At 41.9% G+C, this 17,417-nt stretch overlaps 1 protein-coding gene across 4 annotated transcripts in view; it reads left to right on the forward strand.

Moving 5' to 3' along the window:
- TRIM55 (tripartite motif containing 55) overlaps positions 1-17,417 on the forward strand; it is a 51,332-nt gene that overhangs the window by 4,501 nt on the left and 29,414 nt on the right. For all 4 annotated transcript variants that reach the window (XM_011976467.1, XM_011976466.1, XM_011976468.1 and 1 more), the window contains exons 3-4: positions 3,976-4,141; positions 6,043-6,138. In XM_011976467.1, the coding sequence (XP_011831857.1) occupies positions 3,976-4,141; positions 6,043-6,138 (262 nt within the window). The remainder of the gene's footprint in view (positions 1-3,975; positions 4,142-6,042; positions 6,139-17,417) is intronic.

Genomic DNA, 17,417 nt, shown 5'->3' on the forward strand with positions numbered 1-17,417 from the left:
TTTTTTTTTTTTTTTTAAGTAGAGACGGGGTTTCACCGTGTTAGCCAGGATGGTCTCTATCTCCTGACCTCGTGATCTGCCCACCTTGGCCTCCCAAAGTGCTGGGATTACAGGCGTGAGCCACCGTGCCTGGCCCATATGCAATTCTTTCATTCTTACAATAATCCTGTGAGGTGTTGATTATTATAATTACTGCTATCCTATTAAAGTTTTTAGTGTCTTAAAGTAACTAACATACACACTTTTTAAAATTCAGTATACAAGGCCTCTGAAGAGAAATGCTATCTCCACCCTATTCTCTCTTTACCCCCAAGCCTCATTCACCAGAGTCAACCACTTTTAATTCTTTTAACTGTTTTTCTGCTATGTATCACCAATGACATGTGCATACTACTGGTATGCTTCTATTCTTTGACTTTTCAATTTTAGACATTTCCTATTGACTTTCCACTGTAGACGATTAGGACTGAGCCCTCACATGGCTAGACTTTACCCTCTACTTGGGAATTCTTTTACTCTCCCCTGGGTTGAACCCCTTGCTTCCTGGATTCCAGGTCTCCTTGTTTGGTGGCTTACTCTCTTGTTTCTGTGGAGCACATCCTCAAGTAATCTCTTGAAATGTGCACGAAGTCCTCCTCTTTTCAGCCTCTCCCACTCCGTCACTGCCTACTTCTGCCTTCAGGACTCCTGGCTCCTGCAGTTCCAGAGCCTTTCCAGGGTTCCATAGCTCAAGTCAGCTTGCTTATTGTAAGCTTCTCACTGCAGGAACGTAACAGAACTAAGATGCAACTCAAGTAGGTCATGTCCCTTCATCCAGATGTTCCTAATTTCCAACATTGGGTTGACATCTCTCATTTGCTGTCATCCGTGTTCACTTTTTGTCCTTACTAATTTATGCCCTTTTATTTCCTTATCCTCATTTCACTGGGATTTCAGCAGAATAAATACATACATACATACATACATACATAAATACATAAATAAATACGTGCTTGTGTGCATTCTGCCACATTTAATTAGAAGACCCTTAATCCGATTTTTGATACGAGTGAAAACTGAGACCAAAAGAGGTTAAGTAACTTGTCTAAGGCCACGTAGCCACTACATGGAGAAGCTGAGCTGGAATGAAGCTTTAAGATCAGTTTGGCTGGGCACGGTGGCTCACACCTATAATCGCAGCACTTTGGGAGGCTGAGTTGGGCAGATCACCTGAGGTCAGGAGTTCAAGGCCAGCCTGACCAACATGGTGAAATCCTGTCTCTACTAAATACAAGAAAAATTGGCCGGGTGCGGTGGCAGATGCGTGTTATCCCAGCAATTTGGGAGACTGAGGCAAGAGAATCACTTGATCCCGGAAGGTGGAGGTTGCAGTGAGCTGAGATTGAGCCATTGCACTGCAGCCTGGGCAACAAGAGCAAAACTTCATCTCAAAAAAAAAAATCAGTTTGACTACAAAGTTACTACTTGAATTGCCTCACCAAGACCAGATGCCCACTCCTCAGGAAACTCTAGGGTGGCCTCAGGAACCTCAGAGACCAGAGACAGCAGGCTACATACAGACTCCTCAGTCCAGCCTACACTGAACGGCGAGGGGCCACAGCCAACATTTAGCATTGGGCCTTTACCACAGCTGTGAGCTTGGCTGCTCTCACCTCATAAAAATGTATTTATGTCTTTTTTTTTACATGCCAAATCTGTCCCAAGTCTGTTACATGTTTTAAGTTGTACAGAGGTCTCATTATACGCTCATCTATGAATGGGTGGTGCCTCTGGGGCTGGGCTACAACCTAAATAGGAAAAACCCAATGAGGAATACGGGAAATCAGTGTATACAGCACCATGAAAAAAATAAATAAATAAATTGAATCACAAACAAAACTAAATGTAGAGCCTTATGGCTGTTTTCACATTTTCAATATTTGCACATACTGCATAGACACGTGCTCTGTGACACTATCTCTGGTCACAGTTATTGATATCAGAACAGCATGTGGGACCCAGGCTGCCCACTCTTGCTTAACCCATGTTAATAATAAGGTGGAGATACCTAGGAGGGAAGGATTTAGAGGGGAAGATGCCTTTGACCAGGCAGAGACCAACTTGCCAGTCCAAACCCCAGAGGGCACTGTCATTTATTAAAGGAGTAATCAGGAAGTTGTCTGGTCTCTTCCTCTGCCACTCAGGAGTGCCAGGTGATCCCAGGCTTTCCCCATATTTGCCATGCCTTCCCAGCTTTCCCCATATTTGCCATACCTTCTCCAGCTGGGTGGTGTTACACTAGAGCACAGAGAATACTGTCCATTAATAGGTCAAATTCCCTTTCGTTGTCTCACTCATTTGTACAACAAATATTTACGGAGCCACTGCCTCTGTGCGAGGCACTGTTCCGAGCACTGGAGATGCAGCAAAAAGGAAGACTCATCATGGCCCCTGCCTTCATGGAGCTGATTTTCTAGTGGAGGAAACAGACAGACCTGAGAGGGGAACAATTTTCTCAATTGTGGAGTTGACTTTCCTTATTTGAGTTCCAAATATGTGGTCAAATCAGAAGGTCATAGACTTCAAGGAAAGCATATTGGTGCAAAACCAGACAGAAATTCCTTTTGCAACAATCAGATTCTAATATTTTGAAACTGGAAGTCCATGCAATTTTCTTATGAGACCCAGGGATTCTCCCAATGTTTGTCCTAATCTCAAGTACTTGACATCCACCTAGCAACTTATAAAGGAACATTAGTCTCTTACAGAGGTACATCAGTATGTTCTCTGCCTTTCTCTGAGTTCTGGGGTTGCAGCTACAAGATACCACACATCAGAAACAATGGGTTTCAACACCTGTATTCATGATTCACAGTAGGAAGTGCATTTTACATTGTAACCACTTACATATATGGATGGATATATATACACACACGTACATACATATATACGCACATACACACACACACGAACACACATACTTTTGTTTCAGTCACATATATACACATGTACACCTGAAACAAAAGTTTCGAATAGCTATACTTTTTCTTACTACATGTAATTCACAGTATTTGCTATTCCATTCTATTTTTATTTTAACAATGCAGATCATAGCTCCCTAAAATGATTTCATGGCTCATAAAAACCTGTAGTTTTTAAAAATTGGATCTGTATAGCAACAACAAAAAAATGTAGTCCCAAATCTAAGATATTGCTAAATAACTATGTGTTTGGAAATTTGAAGAAAGCTTCTGGATTTGGATTTGAATTTTTTTAATACTTCTGAAAACTATTAGCAGCCTCAGTCATTAGATAGGATATATCAGAATTCCTGGGGTTTATATAAGGAGGTACACCCACACTTGCCTCTCATACACAGTTGCATCCAACCAGTACTTGAATTAATAATCAGAAGATTTCGGTTCCATGTGAGCCACGCCTATCCTCACTCCTTCAAGTGAAAAGGGTGTTTCCTGGGGCCAGAGGCTGGAGGGGTGTGATCTAGCTCCTCCCAAAACTTGTGCAAACTTGACTTTTAGTTCATCAACAACTTCCTGTTCTTGGTCCATAATGGGAAAGTGTCCCTTGAGAAACTCGTGAGCATGTGGACACAGTGCTGGACCACATTCCTGACGGCTCACCAGGGTCCGATGTTCGAACTTCCAGGAATTTCACTAGCAGATTCTTAAACCTTAAATAACTTAAAATCGGCCATGTGGAAATACACCATGGAAATGGGCAAATGGTACAAATCAGGGTCTCCACGTCTCTGTCCCTACCCCAAGCAAGTTGTTAGAGATTTGCCAGCACTCCCCTGCTACACCTGCAGGGAAGCTGAATTTGGTGAACTCTGAGCACGTAAAAGGGCCCCTGGGGGCCTTCTGGAATAGAGTTGCTGGGCATACAGGGACGAGAAGGAATTTGCAAGGCAGAGCAACAGTCTCTGCTCTGGCCCAGTGAGAGCTGATGGACATTTATCTGCCTACCTCCTCCCAGGCCAGAAAAGAAGTCCGACCAGCCCATGTGTGAGGAGCATGAAGAGGAGCGCATCAACATCTACTGTCTGAACTGCGAAGTGCCCACCTGCTCTCTGTGCAAGGTGTTTGGTGCACACAAGGACTGCCAGGTGGCTCCCCTCACTCATGTGTTCCAGAGACAGAAGGTAACAGAGCTGCTCCCTCCCTCCTGCACCCCTTTCCCATCCTCACACCTCAGGGCCTTGCTGGGGCCAGTGTGAGTGGCCTCCTCTGGTGGAGGAGGAAACCCAAGCCACACAGGGCCAAGGGACACTGGGGGCACGCAAGGTCTGCAGGAAGATGTGTGCACAGTTGTGCACGAGGCACACACCAAATTCCCTGGATGGTGGGGGGAAAGGCGAGACAGGGCAGGGGTGCCCAGGTTCAGGAAGGGGCACAGAAGGGCAGGATCCCTGCTTTTGTGCCCTTTGGAGGTTGCTGAAGATGAGCAATGTTAGGGGACCCAGCAAAAGCTCAAACTGCTCAAGTTTATGTGAAGTTTAGACTACAGATAAGAAAAGGACAGCTTTTTACCCTACTCACAGAATACTTTTCTTCATCCACCCATGAAAGGTTTCTTTGGTCCTCCTCAATGCCTTTTCTCTCGCACTCTTAGTGAGGGAGGGTTACACTAATGACATACAGTTACAGAACAGCTTTAAAACACAGACTTGTGCTGGCCCTCCTGTCACGGGGGCCAGTTGCCTAAAGACCCCTCTGAGTGTGGTGCATACCCTTGACCCCAGGGCCTCAGCCATAGCCCCCTCTACACTTTACCAACCTGCCAACCTGGTTTCATGCACGAGCAGGTCAGTATTTATCCATCTGGTGCAGATAAAAGCGGAGTTGGGTACTCCAATAGGTGCAGCCACTCCAGGCACTGAGAATTTGAGCAGTTCCATCTCTCAGTTTCTTTCATTTAGAATCATCAGTTCCACATTTGATCAGTGTTTTACTGTGAAGATCAGCACTGGAATCAAATTTGGAAGTAAAACTCTTGGGCAACTCCAACTACAACTAGTGGCCACTAAGTGCTAAAGCTGGATTTTGCAAATTATCCACAATATTTGTTTATTTTTCAATCCAGTTACAATTTATTCCCCCTTCTGTTCTGCCCACCTCCCCCAAAGTCATAGCATGATAGAACTGGATGGTAGCTGTTTCACAGTCCTTCCTTCAGAGCCCATAGACTCATGTGAGATGGACAGAAGGACAGACTGGTGGGACCCTCACCCTTGCTCCTGTTTGGCCAAAGTAGCTTCACCTCCATATTAGCTTTCATTTGAAGAAGGTTCTGCAACTTTAAAATATTTTATAATCACTGTTCTGGTCCAATCTTCTCCTTCTAAATGTGAGAAAATTAGGCAGAAATTGAATATATGTTTTGCCCAACATCACAGAGAAGTTGGGGGTAGAGCTGGACCAAATACATGTGTCTCCCAAGTGCCCATCCAGTGTTCCCAGTGGCTCCATCAGCCAGCCTTGGGAAGGGGGTAAATAGGAACAGTAGAATCTCTTCCTAAGTCAAAAGAGCAAAGGAATTTCAAAGTTGACATTTCTCTCCTAGAACCAGTTCTTTGTTTCAATGTGAGGTTTGTAATGACTTAGTCTAATGTGTGTTTGTGTCTGTATACACTACATTCTTATGCCCATAATAAGTGTATGTTGAATAAATGAGTATTTACTATACACATTTCCCAAGTAAAATTGACCCTTAGTTCCACTAGGTAAATAATTCCATTTGGGTCCCTGAAGTCGCATATTTGTCTTCATGTCATTTATAAGCAATACTTACAATTCTTTAGCTTGAACATGTTGATCTCAATATTAAGAATGTGATGAAAACTGTGAAACCTCTCCCTGCACAAATGTCGTCATACACAAAAGTTGGCTTGCAATATCAGGAGGTCCACAGGCCTCCCTGTTAGTCCTTAGGGATTGCATGTATCCTAAATTAAGAACCTGTAAAGACAATATTATGACCAGTTCACAGTTGGGGTGACTAGGAAATCCCTAAGATATGGGGTTCATGTTTTCTCTTCATCAGTCTGAGCTCAGCGATGGCATTGCCATCCTCGTGGGCAGCAACGATCGAGTCCAGGGAGTGATCAGCCAGCTGGAAGACACCTGCAAAACCATCGAGGTGAGTCAGGCGACTCTCACAGGGTCTCCACCAAGCCTGCAATACCCGGGGGTTCGTGGCTTCCTCAGTGCCACACTAGACATCCCTGTTCTGACCTTTCATCCTTTGCTTCTAGAATGGCCTCCTTCCTGATATGTCTCTGAAATATTCACCTCCTGCACAAAAAGAGACATTACCACATGAGTCACTGAGGCAGATGTTGCCACAATTACTAGGGCTATTGTTGCATGTGTTGTTCTTTCTTCCTTTTGAAAGATTAGCTACAAGAAAAATAAATCCCCCATCGTGGAAATCAGTGTTGTTGCTATTAGAGCAAACTTTCTTGGTGGAAATCCAAACTGTCTTAGGAAATGCTCGTTGGTGCTTTAGACAGTCATAGGCAGGTCTGAGCTGCACTTCTCCGCTCTCACAGCAATACTGCGAAGTGGTTGTCAGGAGGAGAAAAATCTGCCTAGCTGTAGTTAGAGAATGGCTCGGGGGCTGTGAGCTCATGGAGGCCAGAGTTCAGGCTCATTCATCACCACTTGCCCTCTGGCTGGCCCAATGCCTGGCACATAATCAACACTCAAAAAAAAAAAAAAAAAAAGAGCTTGCTGAATGAATAGATGAGTGGCTGGTTGTTTAGCTTATATATGTGCTTGCCGTATAGTAAGTAGAGCAAATCGACTTGTCCCTCAAGATCAAATATAAAGTATGTCATTACTGGAGGCCTTTAAAGTGTGGAAGCCTAAAGAGAGTTAGCTATGTGGCAGATATCTTTTCAGGAATTGAAAATTCACTGACTAGTTATAGCCATGTTGCTCTGGGGCAGGTGCAAGATATCTGGGTTCAAGTCCAGGCCCTGGCTCTGTAACCCGGAGCAGTCCATTACAATCTCCCTGCACTAAGCTTTGGGGTCATTGTTTGTGTAGTTGAACCTCTGTGCAGAGGGTGGAGGAATGATGCTGTTCAGTTCATGGCATATAGTTCTCATTGCTGGGTGCCAAGCCTCTCTTGTTATCTATTTATTCCCCATTATCCTCATTTCCCACTCTTGTTCTCCTCCCCATAGATCACCACTCTAACATGTTTGATGTTCTGTTTATATTCTTATAAAATATGTATTGTGTTATATGCATGTCTTTTAATTTTATAAATGGTATCGTGTGGAATTTTTCATTCTGCTTCTTACTTTTTAAAAAACCAAGCCTTACATTTTTGGAGTTTTTGTTTGTTTTTTGGGATGGAGTCTCACACTGTCACCCAGGCTGGAGTGCAATAACGTGATCTCGGCTCACTGCTACCTCTGCCTCCCAGGTTCAAACGATTTTTCTGCCTCAGCCTCCAGAGTAGCTGGGATTACAGGCTCCCACCACCATGCCCAGCTAATTTTTTGTATTTTTAGTAGAGGCGGGGTTTCATTCTGTTGGCCAGGCTGGTCTCAAACTCCTGACCTCCTGATCTGCCCGCCTTGGCCTCCCAAAGTGCTGGGATCACAGGCATGAGCCACCAGCATTATGTTTTTAAGATCCATTTGTGTTGCTACAAGGAGATTCAGTTCCTCAGTTTTCTCCTCTGTAAAAATGGGGCAATCATGGTACCTACCTTATAGAGTTACTATGAATAATTAAATAAGCAGAAGCAAAATGCTTAGCACAGTGCCTGGCGTGTGGTGAGTGTCCAATAAATACTATTCTTATTATTTTATCGTGAGAAAGGCAAATTCTATTGAAAGCTAAAGGTCATTTTCTAAATGAGGGCTTTAGAACATGAGCTATACTTATCTCATTTTAAATTTGCACATTATTAAAATCAATTTTGTTTCTTCTCCACACTCATATTCCTGAAAAGATCCATGATCAGTCTGGGATCCATTTATAGGAGGAAAGTTTTCTCTTGGTGAAGAGCCAAAAGAGATTCGGAAACAGACAGTACAAACTTTTTCTTTGCACTTATTTACAATAAAGGCAAAATACTATTCAGTTGTAACACCGTGAATCAGCACTCCAGGTAGTACCAACCTGAGTCTTGAGTTTATAAATAGGGGCATGTTGCTTGTGGGTGAGCAAGGTGATCTCAAGGCTTTATTGGAGATGTCTGTTGGAAGGAACAGGCTTTGTGTCTGGGATGGAGAAGCTGGAGAATGCACAAGAGAAGAGCCCTGGAGGGGTCCATCTGGGCCTTGAGCAATTTGATTCTTGAGCAAATGCAAATGATTGGGGCTCCATTTAGCCAGCATCAGAGGACACCGAGTGGGCTGTAGAGATTTGACAACCGATTTTCTTCATAGAAGCCAGTCAAGGGTGCGGTAGGAAGTGCTGTTTTTATTCACCGAAATGACTAGAAGGAACAGGTTTGAAGTTAAATCAGCAATAGGGATTAGTGCAGATGTCAGGAAGAATGCCTGGCAGGGAAGGGCAGGATCATTACCCCCATTCTTATTGGCAATACCATTCATTGAACATGACACACTTTTCTAATAAGCATTTTCACAGATGGCTAGGGGAGGGTATGTAATCACTCTCTGCAGGACTTCACGATGAGGCTGCAAATTGTCAGGAGTCTTAAAAGTCCATCTTTTTATCTGTTTATTTCATTTCTTTCATTTATTTCATACCTGTTTTTGTAAGATGAAAAAACATAGCAAGTATACAGTCTTATTTGTTGTTTAGAATGCATATTCATATATAACAGTATAGAAAGTACAGTCATGCACCGTGTAATATTTTGGTCAGTGATGAACTGCATATATGATGGAGGTCTCATAAGATTATATCATATTTTATCATATTTTTACTGTACCTTTATATATTTAGATATGCTTAGATGCACAAATACCATGTATTACATTTGCCTGTGGTATTCAGTACTATAACATGCTGTACAGGTTTGTGGCCTAGGAGCAACAGATCGTGACATACAACCTAAGTGGGCAGTAGGCTCTGCCATGTAGGTTTGTGTAAGTACATTTTGTGATGCTCACACAATGTAACTGCCTAAGGATGCACTTCTCAGAACATACCCCATAGTTAAGCAACACGTGACTGTGGATATTTACATATAACCTTCTATACATTCATGTGGAGAAATCAGGAATGAAAAACATCAAAAGCTTAAGGCCTGTGAATAGTGGGACTGCAGGTGATTTTCAGTGCCTCCCTTTTATATTCCTGTATTCACATTTTTATAAAGTGAGTCTGACATTTTTAATAATCAGCAAAATAAAGAATGAGTGACTATGACTCACATGAGCATAGTTCTTTCAGATCAGTTAAGGTGGCTCATCTGGAGATGTAGAGATTGTCTCAAAGCCCCATGGAGGTCTCCTACTTTATGATTCCCACTTGACACATTAGCCTTCATTTGAAGTGTCCCTGAGGACAGGGACGGTTCCAGATGGCCACCCTGTGCATCTGTCATCGCTGGGGTGATCTCCCAGAGCCGGTTCCATATCAGTGGGCAAAGCCCAGAGGCTCAGCTTCTTGCCAGCCTGCAAGGCAGGACAACATGGAGCAAACCAGGTCCTCGGCTTGCAGTGAAATGGTCCTAGCTTGAGAGCCGGGTGGATTCTCTACCGGGGTCAGGGCCACAGAGCTCTTGTGTCTCCTCTTCTGCCCAGAGTTCATTTCCCTTTCTGGTTTTGCTCACTACCTGCCCAGAAACATTTTCTGAGAAGCTATGAGTAGTTCCTGGCCGGGGAGTGGTGGGGGTGTTAAAGAATTCTCTTTTCTGATTGGTGAAGATCTCCTTAGGGATGGAAATGAAGTAGTCCCTGGGGTGGGTATTATCCTTCCATAATTACACAGCCTCTCCCCACCCTGGGCCCTGACACCTGCCCCAGAGCCCTTTGGTGGCAGTGCCTTCCTTGCACATGTCTAATTTTGTCCTAATCATGTAATATCACATAGGACTGGCCTGGTGAGGCACCTGTCCCAGGACCCGCCCTGGAGCAATGCTGAGCTTAGAGTAAATTACATTGTGGACTCCTTGTTATCATTTAAGAATAATGTCTGCAGTTAACATGAATTTACAGTGATAATGAAGAAGGATTTGAGAATGACTATAGTTGCAAAAGGGCGGTCTGAAAGGGGGAGTGGCATTTTCCTTCCGTGCTGTGGGCTGACAGTGAGTGAAGGAGCCATGAGTCTTTTTACCTCTGCTTCTTGAGAGTGGCTTGGCCTAAGACGGTCCCTGAACTCTGGACTGCAGGTTGATGGAGGGCTTCTGGGCTGTTCTATGAGCCCAGCATGATCTGAAGTTTCACTTGCCTTTCTAGGCCTGGAGATGTTCTGGACAGGAAGGAACTGGATGGGGGGCTGCCTACAGGCAGTGGAAATGTCCGTGGGGAGCTCTCCGCTTCCGGGAAAACATGCTTGACTTTCACTCCTCATCCCTAGAGAACATAATCTACCTCTTGTAAACTTTACCAGTGGCACTTATCCTATGTCACTGGATGCTTAAGGGCACAGACTGTTAATACTAGCCCTCCCAAAGGCAGGCTGGCAGGCCTAGAAACATCCCTGTTTTGTATGGCCTGTCTAGGGAAAATTGTTCCAGGTTGAATAATAAATATTTGATATTGAGCATTTTCAATCTCTGAAAAAGGACAACTTGAATAAAACCCTCCAATGATTGTGCAGTGAGAACAAATTCATTGTGTTTCCAAAGCAGTGATTTTACCCCAAATGACCTTTTCTCATCTCTGAGACATTGTCCATGCCTTTACAAATATGAAATATGAATGTAATTAAAATTGTTTAAATAGCTTGCCAGAATTGTAAAGTCAATATAGCATATGTTTAAAAGAACAGATTTCAGAGTTTGAGTTTTAGCTCTGTTGCTTAATTACATGACATTAGGCACGTTACTTAAGCTTCCTGCCCCTCGGTTTCCTCAGCGTTACAGTGGGAATGATAATATCTTCTTCACAGCATTGTCATGATGATGAAGTTGAAATAAGAGGCACATGCCAGGGGCTTGGTAAATGTCACCTAACAGCCTCAGAGTCAGCTTGGAAAGCATACACTTATTCTGATGATGTGACCCAACTGGAACCTCTAACGATTCTGGAGCATGTTTTAAATGGTGTCAGAAGACGGTCAGGTCCTAGTTGACTGTGATGGCAGGACTGAGCAACTTCCTCTAGAGGGACATGTTGAGAATGAATGGAGCTAGACATGACTTCCGTTCTTTATCGAAGAGGCTTTGTGGCAACAGGAAATACTGGCAACCAAGGGAGACTGAGCCTCTTCTGGGAAACATGGTGACTACCCACAGCAGACCAGAGTGAGATAAACATCTTCGCAGCCTGACAAGTGGCTTTCGCTGAACCATGGGGCTCCACTCAGAACAGGCCCACCTGGCCCTCAGCCCTCATAATGTCTACTCAAGAAGATTCTAAATGATCTGGCCTAGCCCAGAAAAACCCAAATGCCAAGAACCCCAAGATTAAGTGTTAGAAATCCCTCAAATTATGGCATAATTATCCTTTGAACATGGAGTGGCAACATAAAGTAGTAGAAAAGAGCCTGAGTTTGGAAGACCCGAGACCCAAGCCACTGAATGGAGTTGTTTGCTGAGCACTACAAAAAGGGGCCGGCTGATGGAGAGCCGAATCCCAGTCTGGGTGCCCAGAAGATGGTGTCTCTCTAGTTTATCTGTCCTCTTTCTAGGGACATCCTAGTCTGTACTCATGGGACTTTTCCAAGTGCTTGTAACTGGAGCTTTATAAATGAAAGGCTGGATTTGATTTTCTTGAAAGGAACTTCTTACTTTAGTATAGTTCTTTTTTCAGTATTATTAATCTACAGGCTGCTTTTCTTTTTCTTTTTTGGAGGGTTAGTGGGAGGAAATCCTGTTTGCTTAATGAAGGGAATTTTGAAGTTCCTTATTTCAAATGAAGGTATAGCTCTGAACAAGTATGTCTCGATGAATGTTGGAGGAATGTGGTGGAGATACAAATGGGCCTAATCAAGCCAGTTGCTCAGTGACAAGTGGTGGGGCTAAGAGCTTATCTTCAGCTCTATTTTGGTCACAGAGCTGTATTCCTTACATGGTAAGAGCAGTGGTCGTCGTTGCCTTAGGATTTTTTCCTATTGTGGCCATGACACATGCACAAGCTAGTGCTGAGCTTTCAGGGCTAGGACTTGTAATGTATGTCTTAATGCTGTCAATGACACAAGACTTGCCAGGAACAGAGGGAGGCACGTCATAGCCTAGTGACTGTCTGAAATGTCTTCACATTTACTTGAAATTAGAGAGTCTTGGAGCTGTAGAGTCAGAAGGGACCTTAGCAATTATACAATTCAATCTTTCACTGTAGAAATACAAACATGCTAATGACTGTCCTGAGGTTCAATGGTTTCCCAAAGGTTGCATAGTCATATTTTACTGGATTTTTTGTTTTTTGGTCTTTTTTTTTTTTTTTTTTTTGACATTGAATGAAGCAGAAGCTTGGAATATCCACTTAAATACCTATTTCTTTGGAACAGAACAAAATTGAAGCTTTTGCATGAGGGCTGAATGTTTCTAGATGCAAGTCATCTATCTTTCTTTCTTTCTTTCTTTCTTTTGTCTTTCTTTCTTTCTTTCTTTTTCTCAATCTATATTTCTCAAGTGTGCATGCGTGCCATATTTCTGTACACATAATGCTGGGAACTGGTGATGAGCTAAACGTAAAAGGTCCTGTTCACAGGCAGTTTTTATTCTAACAGAGGAGTTAGGCAATAATCAAATGAAAAACAAGATCATTTTAGAGAGTGATAATTACCTGAGAGAAAAGCAAACCAATAAAAATCTAGCCATTTAAAACAGTGGTATGATGGTGCTATGCTTGGAAGGCTATCTTCTCTTTTAATGTAAGGTCATCTATTGTTGAATTTTTTTGCCATGAAAGGTTCTCTTTGCAGTTACATGTTTTGTTTTTCTTATTACTACTAAAATATAAAGGTGACTAGAAATTGAAGTCTGCCAATTTTAACATTTCCATGATGTCAACAGTTAAACAATGGCTTTAGATCAATGTTAAATGTTACCTACTCACTTCTAAGGAAACAACCCAATGACCATTTGATTTTTTTTCTTTACATCCAGAAATGTTGGCATTGGTTAGGAACAAATATCCCACCCATCATCATCTTACCATTTCAATATGGGAAAGATCATCTTCACTTTGTAAAATCATCCCCTTTTGGTATATTGCATCCACACTGCGTTCTCCCTAGAAATGGGATGAATTTTATTTTCGTTAAAATATTATAGGTAACTTTAATTTCATTCCCCCAAGAAGCCAAGAAATATAACTGTCCCAGCAGACCCAGGAGGAAGGCTGTGCAGCAGCCAGAGGCTTTGCATCAGAGTATGCCTGGAGGCCAATACCTACTGCATTTATGGCGGAGTTATACTTCACTTGCTAAGCACACTTACACAGGTGCACACACACGGAGGATGTAGGAACCACAGACATCAAAAGGGAGAAAATGGAGACTATTTGAAAAGACAAACTCAAAAGCTCAAAAATTATATATTTTGATTGAATTACCGTCCAGAGAAGAGGGGAGGTATATGGTTCCAAATTGGTCTTAAAGATGCATGCTTTTTTACTCAAGTAAATGAAAGAAGCATGCTAAAAGCAAGGAGCCTTCTTGGAAATGAGGAAGTGTTTGTGGAGAAGAGACAAATATGGTTGCTATCATGCTTTTGTAGGTAACAGCAATCCTTTAAAGTGTGCTGTCTGCAGACGTTTTCACAATGCAAAAGTCCACATTTTTTCCTATTCCATTTTTCAGGCTGCTAGAAAGTTACTGCTGAAAGGCTTGCAGATTCACATTAACAAAGGCACAGCAGGTACTGAAATTCACAGTCATTACTGTCAGTAGCTAGGTGGCCTCTGAGAACATTTTTTTTTTTCATGGCACATATCTGTTCCCTCATCAGCTTAGAGGGCAAACTGATAACCTGAGGTGTTTATTGTTCCCTGACTTTCACAGCACTTTGATGTTAGGGGGCACCTAAGTTAGTCTCTCGTGTGTGGGTTCTACCTCAAAGAGTGTGAAAAAATAGAAGACTTCATTTCATGGAGTATTTCACATTTGAATATGACGTTAGGTTAACCTGAACATTTTGAGTTAATTTCTCAAAGTCTGTAAGTTCCAATTTCGTAATTCCAAGGAAGAGGCATGTATTTTTGCCATTTCAGAAACAGATTTATCTAACTCTTACCCTTTTATGTATAGAATTATATTAAAAGCTAATTAAACAAGAGAAAAATGTTTTTTCCATTAGGAATTAGAAAATATAATTTTATATTTATCATTTATGATACATTGTTTTCTTTATTATTCTCCACAACATTGAAAAATTATGGTAGGTTATTAGATCATACAATACCAGGTACAAAGTGAGTAGCTGGTGAATTTTGTTGAAAGAAAGAACTAGTGAATATAATTCTGAAACAATTTAATATGCCTTGCCTTTAACCTACCTTAAGCATTGTGAATTTGCTTTTTTTATTTTTTGTTTTTTTTTTTTTTTGGAGGTGGAGTCTCACTCAGTCGCCCAAGCTGGAGCGCAATGGCACGATCTCAGCTCACTGCAGCCTCCACCTCCCAGGTTCAAGAGATTCTCCTGCCTCAGCCCCCCAAGTAACTGGAATTACAGGCACGTACCACCACACCCAGCTAATTTCTTGTATTTTAGTAGGGATGGGGTTTCACTGTATTGCCCAGGCTGGTCTTGAACTCCCTAGCTCAGGCAATCTGCCTGCCTTGGCCTCCCAAAGTGCTAGGATTACAGGCGTGAGCCACTGTGTCCAGCCAGTAAATTTGTTAAAAGGCATATATTTCATTTACAAGCACTTCATATAATTTTTTTAAGTTACTTAAAATATGGGCCCAGGGCCGGGCGCGGTGGCTCAAGCCTGTAATCCCAGCACTTTGGGAGGCCGAGACGGGCGGATCACGAGGTCAGGAGTTCGAGACCATCCTGCCTAACACGGTGAAACCCCGTCTCTACTAAAAAAATACAAAAAACTAGCTGGGCGAGGTGGCGGGCACCTGTAGTCCCAGCTACTCGGGAGGCTGAGGCAGGAGAATGGCGTAAAAACCCGGGAGGCGGAGCTTGCAATGAGCTGAGATCCGGCCACTGCACTCCAGCCTGGGCGACACAGTGAGACTCCATCTCAAAAAAAAAAAAAAAAAAAAATATGGGCCCAGCTGGGTGTGGTAAGAGTAGATCAATGACCCAGGGGTTCAAAGACCTTGACTCTAGGCCAGGCACCAATAATAAATAATCGGATGGCCTTGAGAAAGTGACATCTCTGCTGGGTTTCAGTTTCCACATGAGTGACATGATTGATTTGGAGCAGGTTACTTCTAATATTCCATGCAGCTTCAAAATTCCACAACTGCATAATTCAGATTAAGGAATTTGGACCTAAATTTAATAGACACTGATCCAGTACCAATATATCCCAGGTAATATTATAAGCACTTTACAAAGTATTTAATGATATAATAATTTTAATTGAAGCATAGACCGCATATGGGGTAGTATTTCCTGCACTATAAAGTATAAACAAATGATAATAATTGTACTTACATTCAATATAAGTTATTTAAAAACAGAATAGAAATAAAATAATGCTTGGAATTGGAAGACATATAGGAATGAAATTAGATATTCCTTTTTTTTTCAAAAGATAGCTGAGTAATTTAGTATCAGATAAAGTAATATCAGAGCAAAGAAATTACCAGCAATAAAGAGAGGCATTACATAATGATAGAAATGTCAGCTGAACAAGCTATAGCAGTATTAAATATGAGTTCATTTAATAACATAACTTATTTTTTAATTTTTTTAAATCTTTATAGATTCAGGTGGTATGTGCAGGTTTGTTACATGGATGTATCGTAGTGGTGGGGTTTAGGCTTCCAGTGTACCAATCACTCAATTAGTGAACACTGTACTCAATAGGTAATTTTTCAGCCCTTACCTCCCGTCATCCTCCCTGCTTTAGGAGTCACCAGTGTCTGTTATTTCCCTCTATACATTCATATGTACCCACTGTTTAGTCCCCACTTATAAGTGAGAACGTGCAGTATTTGATTTTCTGTTTCTGAGTTATTTCACATAGGGAAATGACCTTCAGCTCCATCCATGTTCCTGCAAAAAACTTTAAACTGGCAAAAAAATTATATGATCAAAATAAATGATTTAATTTTTATTTGACTTGAGAGAGTACACTAGATTACACATGACTTCACATCTGTCTCATTATAAATGACTTGGCTGCCATAAACTTGAATGTTCTCACATATTAAATCACATAGGAGAAAACTTTTGTGAATCAAAGACCTTCTTCCTATATTACATCTTAATATAATATTCATTATGTTATACATATTTCAAGTGCACAACTCATTTGGGAGAAACAAGCTGGAAACCATTATATGTTCACAGTAGAACTTCTAAATATCGGAGAGGCTTATTTCATGTATACAGTGGGCACATGGTTGCCTGAAGGTTGGGACAAAAGATAACACAGTGAAAGAGAGTTTGATTGGAAAACTACTAATAGGTTTCAGTTTCTAGGCCTGGTTGAACAGTTCAACTGTCAAGCTAAAGGGCTAGAAATGGATGGAAATTTGTCAAGCCAGGCAATTTCCACATCTTGACATGCTGCATGGACCGTTGTTCCATTACTTTGACAACTGCCAGGACTTCAAGCATTTTCGTCCCCTCCCGAACCTACTTTACTCCTACTCCTCCTTAAGGTCAAGCTCAAGCACTAACTCCTCTGAGAAACTCCTCCTGAGTCAACATTTCTGGCTCCCCTAAAAGGTCTTCCATCTACACAAAGGGTTGGACAAAGATTCCATAAATGCTTCTAAAACACCTGGTATAGATCTCTAAAATATTTACATTATTCAGCCTAACATATCAAAATACATTATTGGTCTATAGTCTTTCTTAGTGAACTGTGAGCTCCTTGAGAATAGGAATGATGTTTAACTCTTTTTTGGATCCCCAGAGTCTTGCATGATACATGACACAAATGACATGCATTGTTTGTTAAATCCGTGAATGCATAGGTGGATGCCAGTGGTAAGTCATTTACTATTAAAATGGTTGGCACCACTGGATCTCCATGCATTATAATTTGGTTAGGAACTGTGATGAGAATTGACTGTGCTCCAAGAAAGGCCATGGAGTGAAGGATATATTTCTTGCACATTTGCAGAGTATCTTCATAATCAACAATTTGGTTTAGGTCATTCTCCCCAACTCCACACTGAGAATAG

This window comes from Mandrillus leucophaeus, unplaced genomic scaffold (assembly GCF_000951045.1).
Source record: "Mandrillus leucophaeus isolate KB7577 unplaced genomic scaffold, Mleu.le_1.0 Scaffold167, whole genome shotgun sequence".
NCBI classification, from domain to species: domain Eukaryota; kingdom Metazoa; phylum Chordata; class Mammalia; order Primates; family Cercopithecidae; genus Mandrillus; species Mandrillus leucophaeus.